Source organism: Hipposideros armiger, unplaced genomic scaffold (genome assembly GCF_001890085.2).
Source record: "Hipposideros armiger isolate ML-2016 unplaced genomic scaffold, ASM189008v1 scaffold_275, whole genome shotgun sequence".
Taxonomy (NCBI): Eukaryota; Metazoa; Chordata; class Mammalia; order Chiroptera; family Hipposideridae; genus Hipposideros; species Hipposideros armiger.
Genome location: NW_017731625.1, coordinates 1,385,343 through 1,394,153, shown reverse-complemented (window position 1 = coordinate 1,394,153; position 8,811 = coordinate 1,385,343). Strand labels below are relative to the sequence as shown.

Genomic DNA, 8,811 nt, shown 5'->3' with positions numbered 1-8,811 from the left:
AGTGTCACTGGCCCTCATATGTGGGATCCGAACCGGGGCCCTCTGGCATCCCAAGCGAGTTCTTAACCATCGCGCCACTCGGCCGGCCCGTGACTACTAATTTTTACTTTCTAATCCCTTCACCTTATCCCCCAACCTCCCTCCCATCTAGCAACCATCAGTTTTTTCTCTGTATCTCTGAGTCTATTTCTGTTTTGTTTGCTCGTTTATTTTGTTCTTTAGATTCCACATATAAGTGAGATCATATGGTATTTGTCTTTCTCAGTCTGACTTATTTCACTTGGCACAATACACTCTAGGTCCATCCATGTTGTTGCAAATGGTAAGATTTCTTTCTTTTTTATGGCAGAGTAATGTGCTATACACCTGAAACTAATATCAAATAATATTGAATGTCAATTATAATTACATATATATATATATATATATATATATATTTATGTGTGTGTGTGTGTGTGTGTGTGTATGGTCACAGAAATAAAGTACAGCATAGGGAATATAGTCAATGGTATTGTAATAGCTATGTAAGGTGTCAGAGGGGTAGTAGACTTGGGGGGGTTATCACTTTGTAAGGGGTGTAAATGTCTAATTATGTTGTTTTGTACACCTGAAACTAAAAAAAACACAAGTCCTGGGAAACTCCCCAGTCCGGCCCACTCGTGCTTCCAGAACAGGGTTTCTGGGAACAGGTGACAATTCTTCCTCTTTCTGTATTTCATATCTCAGGGAAGACCCAGGACCACTGAGTTTCCCATCTCCTCTGGGTTGGTGGCCGGCACAAGCATCCCTCCGGGCCCTCTCCAGGAGTGTGCAGCGAGGCAGAGCCACGATGTCCAACCCCTTCCTGAAGCAGGTCTTCAACAAGGACAAGACCTTCCGCCCCAAGCGCAAGTTCGAGCCGGGCACCCAACGGTTCGAGCTGCACAAGAGGGCACAGGCGTCGCTGAACGCGGGGCTGGACCTGAAGCTGGCAGTGCAGCTGCCCACTGGCGAGGAGCTCAATGACTGGGTGGCTGTGCATGTGGTGGACTTCTTCAACCGCATCAACCTCATCTATGGCACCATCAGCGACGGCTGCACCGAGCAGTCCTGCCCCATCATGTCAGGTGGCCCCAAGTACGAGTACCGCTGGCAGGATGAGCATAAATTTCGCAAGCCCACAGCACTGTCCGCCCCGCGGTACATGGACCTGCTAATGGACTGGATCGAGGTGCAGATCAACAACGAGGACATCTTCCCCACCAGCGTCGGTAAGTTGGGCCGGAGGGCGCGTGCTCACAATCAACTTTACTGAGAGAAGCTGCAGGCTGGGAAGTCCGCTTGTTTACAGTGTACAGTTCAGTGGCGTTTAGAACATTCCACCCCCAAAAATAAGCCCTGTCCCCATCATCAGTCACTGACAACCACTAACCCACTTCCTGTCTATGGATGTGCCTGTTCCGGACATTTCACATAAGTGGAATCACACACTGTGTGGCTTTGTGTGTCTGGCTTCTCTCACTGAGCACCGTGTGTTCAAGGTCCATCCACGTTGTAGCGAGTGTCGGTTCCTCACTTTTCACAGCTGAGTGACACTCCATATATAGATGGGCCATGGTTTGCTTCCAGTTAAGGCTCTTGAGATGGGGAGATTATTCTGGATCATCCAGGTGGGTCTTTATAGAGGGATGGCACACGGAGATTCGACAAAGAAGAAGGTGATGTGACAACAGATGAAAGAAAGGGATCATGAGCCCAGGAATGCCAGCAGCCTCCAGAAAAGGCAGGAAACAGGTTCCCCTGGAACCTCCAGAAGGAAGCAGCCCTGCCCCCACCTTGACCTCAGCCCAGTGAGACTGATGTGGGAACCCTGGCCTCCAGGAATGTAAGGGAGCACATGAACCAGTGGTAATTTGTTACAGCAGCCCCAGGAGACCCACTCAGAGGCCCTTCTCGCTTTCACCATTGGCATCAACACAGCGTCATGGGAAACAGTGAATAGGTCTGGGGCCCATGTCCTTGCGAGTCTTGGGCCCCGGCTCTTAATCGCTGGTTGAGTTTCTCACCCCTCTAGACCTCACTCGCCATCTGTATAGGAAATGGCCAGACTCTGGCAGAGGGCTTTCAGAGGCCCGTCTGAGAAAAGGCTGTCCCAGAATAGACACTTTCCCAAAGGAGGGATTTCTGGGTAGACCCCCAACAGGTCACCAAGACCCTGTTGGTGGCCCTGGAGCCTAGTCTGCACATACTCCCTGTTCTGACCCGGCCTGCTGACACAGGGCCCTCATCCTAGATCTTAGACCCTGAGCACCTCTAGTTAGCCCCTCAGGGTTAGATTAATGGCTCAGCAAGGGAAAGATGGGCTCCAAGTGCCATTGATGCCTGTCCACCCACTTAGTCCCCAAGCCACCAGCCCGTTGCTCTGTGATGTTAGATGGGGACCAGCAGACTTTTCCCATAAAGGGCCAGAAGTAAATTTCTCTGGCTTTATGAGTCAGACATTCTGTCTCAACTTCTCAAATCTGCCATGTAGCCTGAAAGCTGCCATGGACACTATATAAACAAATGGGCAGGCCTGTGTTCCAATAAAACTTTACTTATAAAAGCAGGGGTGGGTTGGATTTTCACCCCCAGCGTGAGAGTACCATTGCAAGCACGGGCAGCGCAGTCCAAAAGATTCCATTTCTAGGCCCTTCTCCTAGGTTGGGCTGCCCCCCACCCTCACCCCACCATTCCCAGGAGAGGAGGGAGAGGGGTAGGATCAGTGTCAGACCAGGTCCTGTATAGGTCTAGTCCCGAGCCAGGCTCCCATTTTGCCTTTCTCTGCTCCATGTTTTCTCTGATTTCTATCCACTGTTAGAGGCCCTTAGTGCATGGGGTCACCACCCCCTTGAGGGGACCATCCCTCCATGTGACTTTGAGAGGCCTTCAAGGACAGCATCTACTTCTCAGACGCCCGTGAACATAGGTTCCTCTCTGGAGAGCCAAGCGTACCTTCTCTTCAGCTTTTTCTCCCGTCAGATGGTTGGAGAAAACTGATAGGCCTCACTGATGCTGAAGGAACCTTCCTCAGAGTTAGGACCCCCACAAGCCGCTGTGACACAAAAACGTTCACAGACGCTTAGAGCCAAGAGAATACTATACCGTCAGTTCTCATGCAGTGAGGCTGTCTGGTCCCAGATCCACAGGAGGGAGCAGGGCCAGGTGGGAACTGTCACGTGCAGAGAGCCAGTTCTTCCCCACTTGCTTTTAACTGGACACATCTCGGACCCTCCCCATGCTGAACAGCCCTGTCAGCTCCCCGGTCGGGGCTGCGGGTCTCAGTTTTGCTGCGGACACCGCTTCATGAGCCTTCCTGCACTTGCCTCGACATCTTTGGGCCATTACCCAGCCGACCACAGGCCCCATAAGCACAGTGCTGTCCAGCTGCTGACATCCCATCTTGGGAGAGCATGTGTCTGGTGCACCATGGCTTTCCCACGGTTAGCGACATCTGTGTGTCCTCCCCTGGGCCATTAGTCCCTGAGCCCCTTTCTTCGAGGATGGGCTGGTCTATCTGTCCAGGTCCTAGGCACCCACCTGGTAGCTCTGGTTGGATCTCATGAACACGTGCCTTCCACCTGTCCTGTGGGACAAAGGGCATGAAGTCTTGGTGGACAAAAGGGAAGGAGTCCATGAGGGCGCGCGGTGCTGTGAATGTGCCGAGTGCCACCAGCTGTCGCCTAGAACGTTTCGGATGGGAAATCTCATGGTAGGTATATTTTACCACAGTTTTAACAAATAAAGAAATCAAGTATTAAATTCAATAACAGAAGAAATTGCAACATAGTCTGTGCATCCAATTAAGCTGTGACAAGTCCATCAAATTTAAATGATATTATAAAAGCATACTAAGCTGGAGAGAGATAAAGATTGCAAGTGGAAAATATCAAGTCAAAAATATGTTTTTATGGGTTGTCCAGTTCTATTAAGAAAAATAAATGGTATTAGAAATACACACATGTGGCCAGGCCCCGAAGTGGAAACAGCACACCCACAACTGGCAGACTTGCAGGCGGGGAACGTTCTGGTTCCAAAAGGATGCTGGGCAAAGGCCGAAGGAATGTGTGGCTCCTGGCGCATTCCCAGCGAGGGCTGGATGCTGGGGTCTGAGCAGCTGACGCCAGGTGCCCTGAGGATAGGCTTTCCCTGTCCCCATCCTGTCCCTTGGACGTCATTAGGCAGCAGAATGGTGCTGCACTTCAGAGGGCTCCCTGGGGCTGACGGCATGAAGACCAGGGTGGGAAGTCCTGGATAAAGGGGCTCTTCCTACAGCGTCACCCGGTCTGGCAGGCTGTGTAACCTGGCAGGCTGTCAGCCCTTCTGAGCCCTGCATGACCCCTCTCCTGTGCAGGCACGCCGTTCCCCAAGAACTTCCTGCAGGTGGTGAGGAAGATCCTGTCACGTCTGTTCCGCGTGTTTGTGCACGTCTATATCCATCACTTTGACCGCATTGCACAGATGGGCTCTGAGGCGCACGTCAACACCTGCTACAAGCACTTCTACTACTTCGTCAAGGAGTTCGGCCTCATCGACACCAAGGAGCTGGAGCCACTGGTGAGTGTGCTGGCGGGGCAGCAGGAGAAGGGGACACTGCGGCCCCTGGTCCCGGGGCCCAGATGCCCAGAGTCAACAAAGTGAAGCAGACGTTGGCTCTTTAGGTTTTGGCCCACATTTGTGATGGTGACATTGGATGTGACCACAGCTGGGGTAGGTCGCTTAGTTTCCAGAATCTGGTGCTTGGGGCCCAACCTCTGGGATTTGTTTGGGGCCTTTTTGCTGTCACCCCTGTGGGTGGGTGCAGCCCCATGTGACACAAAGGCCCCGGATGCTGAGACTGCCGTGCCTACAGGTTCCCTGGGGGAGTCACCCCCATTGCTCGGCCCAGAGCGGTTCCAGGAGCTCCTTTCTGCAGCCACATTCCACTCACTATCCCGGTCGGAGAAGCTGTCTCCACAGACACTGAACTGCATAGAACATGCACTGAACACAGAGCGGCCCAGTGGCCTATGTCCCCGGTGGCCCCATCTCCCCAACCTCCTCCTCTCTGCCTCAGGCCAGAGAGCAAGGAATAATTTTTGCCTTTAATTGAAGTAAAATTTACATACCTTAAAAGTAGCCATTGTGAACTGAATAATTCAGTGGCTTTTACTAAATTCACAGGGTTGTGTGACTATCACTTCCATCTCATTCCAGAGCATTCCATCACCCCAGAAGAAATCCTGTCCCCATCATCCTTCACCCCCATCCCTGCCCAGTCCCTGAGAACCACAAATCCACTTTCTCTCTGTGTGGATTAGCCAAATAGGTCAACGTTGACCCCACCCTAGAGATGGGACGATTCAGGTAACAAGAGTGGCTCACTGGGGACCCTTCCTATTTTATTTATTTATTTTTTTTTTTAGATTTTTTTTTATTGGGGGAGGGGAACAGCGCTGGGGAACTGGGGGAAGGGGAACAGACAAGTTGCTGTCCTTTTGTTCTTCAGTCTAGTTGTGGAGGACGTTGCTTCACTGGCCCAAGTTAGCACCATCATTGCGCTCTTCCCCGGGTGAGGCAGATCAGTCGCCGGCTTCTGGATGGCCGCTCACTGCGGTTGCTGGCCGCTCACGCTGGCTGCTGGCTACACACGGCAGCCCCTGGCAACCCACTGCAGCAGGGGCTGCAGCCTACGCCATCACCGGCAACTCACTGCAGCCCAGGTCCAGGTTGAGCTGTTGTTCAGCATCTTAGCTGTAGAGGGCAGTGTCACTGGCCCTCATATGTGGGATCCGAACCGGGGCCCTCTGGCGTCCCAAGCCAGCTCTTAACCAACGCGCCACTCGGCCGGCCCACTAGGGACCCTTCCTCATCATGTGGGCTGTAGACTTAGTGCCTGATCAGTGATGGACACCCCACATTTCCCCATTTGCAGTGCAGGGTTCCCCAAATTGCTTTGAGCAGGACCTGTGGTGTCAAAGGGCGGCAGGTGGCTGCTTACCCCGTGCTCACCAGCCACCACCACTGTTCACAAGGGTCAAGAGCATCCCACAGGGGTCCTGGTGAGGCTGGTGTGAGAACTTAGGGCTGGTGCTCAGAGCCCTCAGAGTCATTATGGAGGCAGTAGCATCTACGTGCCCCTCTCTGGTCACCCCCCAGCTTGGAAACGCTGGGGTGACCCAGGGCTGCCCCTGGGGAACCCTACATCATAACTCTGGGTCCCCTTCTCAGGCCCTCGCAGGGCCCCTGGAGTCCACATGGGCACTTTTTTCTGACATATTCCTCCATTGATTTGGGTCTTTGAAAGGCTATTCTTTTACAATTTTTAAAAATTGCTAAAAACATCTTCACATCACCTTTTCATTTTTACATATTCCCTTGCAGGCTTTGGCTACCAGTACACATTTTTCCAGAGTTAAAGTTACTAGTAAACACACTTAATCAGGAAGGGGCTTTACTCTGAGGTGATGGAATGTTCTGGAACGAGAGGGAGGTGGGACTGCACAGCATCGTGAATGTGGGTGCCACTGACTCGTTCACTTTATAATGGTTCATTTCACGTGAGTCTCTCCTCAACTTGTTATTTACCAAATACTGAACATTGTGGCGTGTACTTTTGTGATCTGCTTGTGGTTTTTTTTGTAACTTAGTGTTATAATCACATCATCATTTCTCTCGTTTCTCTCGTATACATGCCTCGAGTTCTCTCTGGAAGCAGCTGGACAATAAAGTAATAAGGTCGTGACTTTCCCCATGGTTTTCTGTGAATGAGGTGGGCTGTGTGACGATCTGGTCTGCTGTGTAGTGAGGTTTTCAGGGTTTTGCCATCTTGCATAATGTGGCGGTGGGCATCTTCACGCCTCCACCTCTTTGCTGTTTATCAGTCATCTGTCGAGGACAGATTTCCAAGACTGGGATCACCAGGTGAAAGGTTGTATTACAGATATTCGTCTTTATTTATGCCCAGGCTGCTTTCCAGAAGGTTCCTCCTGATGTCTGATGGAGTGTATGAGGCAACGGCCAATGAACTGCGTTTTGTGAATAAAGTTTTATTGGCACACTCAGCCTCACACTAATTGCTGTGGCTGTTTTCAGCAACTGGGCAGAGTTGAGCAGCCAGATAGACACCATCTGGCCGCCAGACAGTGGCTTCTCTGGCCCCTCACAGCGCTTGCCACCCCAGGAGTGCTGCTGTCTGTCTCCTTTTCCGGAAGGTTTGACCTTAAATGAAGCAGTGAAGCCCATGCTTCCCTAGAGACTGCATCCCTTACTTTTCTGTGTGTGTGTATGTGCATGTGTTGTGTGCATGCGTGTGTGTGCACGCATGTGCGTGCATGCGCATACGTGCATGTGTGCATGAGTGTGTGTGTGTGTGATTTCTGTTGCCTCTTATGATGATACCTGATGTCCTGCTTGTTCTTAACAGAAAGAAATGACTGCACGAATGTGCCACTGAGGCCCCCTTGGCCCCACTAGGCAGTGATAGGCCCATCTCCCCGGAACATGGACTGTGTTTTCTGGCCCAGCAGCTCCATGACCTCAGCCATCGGACAGTGCGCTCTGTGCCGCCCAGGCTCCACTGAACACTGGCATTGAGTCGTCTCTCTGATTCCAAGGTAGCAGCAGCCATGGGTCTACACATAGCAGGGTCCAGCCTCCCCGAGCCCCACAGTGGGGAGAATGAACTTGAACTCTGATTCTGTGTGCTGTGAGCAACTGGGAAAATCCACTTCACCTGTGAAGCACTTGCATCTGCCCAGGGGCTGGAGCTCAGACCCCACCCACCAGGCACAGCCAGCCTGTCCCCACATGCCCCCAACTTGCTCAGCCTGGGAGGGGACAGGCTGCAGGCTCCAGGTCAGCAGACAGGAACCCACCTCCACCAGGACCCCCACAGCCCCATATCTGTCACAGAGGTACGATGTCCCCTGCTCCCTCTCCTCCCGCCTCTCTTCCTCAATCCCCTTCCATTCCTTCAGTCCTTCCAAAATGTTGGGCTCATCTGTCAGGGCTTCCCAGACCCCACACCTGCACCCCAGGTTTCCTGGGGCCTTTCACGTATAATGAAAGATTGAGTGCTTATGCATTCTCCCTGATGATCACCTTGAGATGTTAAGGAAAGGAAGCTTTCTACCTATAAATAGTGAGCCCACCTCCCTTCTAGACAAATGCCCCTGTGTTATGAGTAACACGATGACCCTCCATTGAGCCTCCGGGTCTGGGCCTTCCTTCAGGTGCCTGCCCACTTTATGTGGAAACCTTGTGGCCCTTCATGGCCACAGGACCAGAGTCCCAGCACTCTCTTCACAGAACATGGAGGTGTGGCCAGGGCCTGTGTGAAGCTACTTGAAGTGATAGAAGGAAGCCACACATTGCCCCCAGCTCCAGCCTCCCTGCCCACTGGTACCCACAGTGGCCTTTCCCCTGGCAGCCTTGCCACCAACCACACCTGCCTCTGAGGACCTCCGATGTCCGGGATGCTTGCAGAAGAGAAGGGCGCTGTCACCCAGCACCAAACAAGTGTGATTATCAAGGCCTCAACCTAGTCCTCCCAGACACCACTGGGTCCAGGCCTGGAGCCCTGGGACACAGACCCCGCAGAATGCAGAAAACCATCCGATGGAATGTAGCTCCTCTTAAATGCAAAACAATGCCCAAACGCCATAACCACTGTGCCCCCCCAGGTTGCCCGCTCTTCCCCCTCAGTCTGTCCAGGTCAGGGAAGGTGATGAGGACTGTGGGGTAGGGAGGGTCCTCTTGCATACCTGTGGGTATTCCCACATGACTATCCAAATAAATTGTGCCATTTTTGTA

At 52.3% G+C, this 8,811-nt stretch overlaps 1 protein-coding gene across 6 annotated transcripts in view; it reads left to right on the top strand.

Moving 5' to 3' along the window:
• Positions 1-8,811, top strand: part of MOB3A (MOB kinase activator 3A) — a 24,181-nt gene extending 15,370 nt beyond the window's left edge. For 2 of the 6 annotated variants that reach the window (XM_019657321.1, XM_019657322.1), the window contains exons 2-4: positions 727-1,250; positions 4,373-4,575; positions 4,680-4,963. In XM_019657321.1, coding sequence (XP_019512866.1) covers positions 830-1,250; positions 4,373-4,575; positions 4,680-4,832 — 777 coding nt within the window. In that variant the 5' untranslated portion in view covers positions 727-829 and the 3' untranslated portion in view covers positions 4,833-4,963. Of the gene's footprint in view, positions 1-726; positions 1,251-4,372; positions 5,457-7,423 lie in introns of those variants that run through there. The other 4 variants (XM_019657326.1, XM_019657323.1, XM_019657325.1 and 1 more) reach the window with 4 other exon arrangements.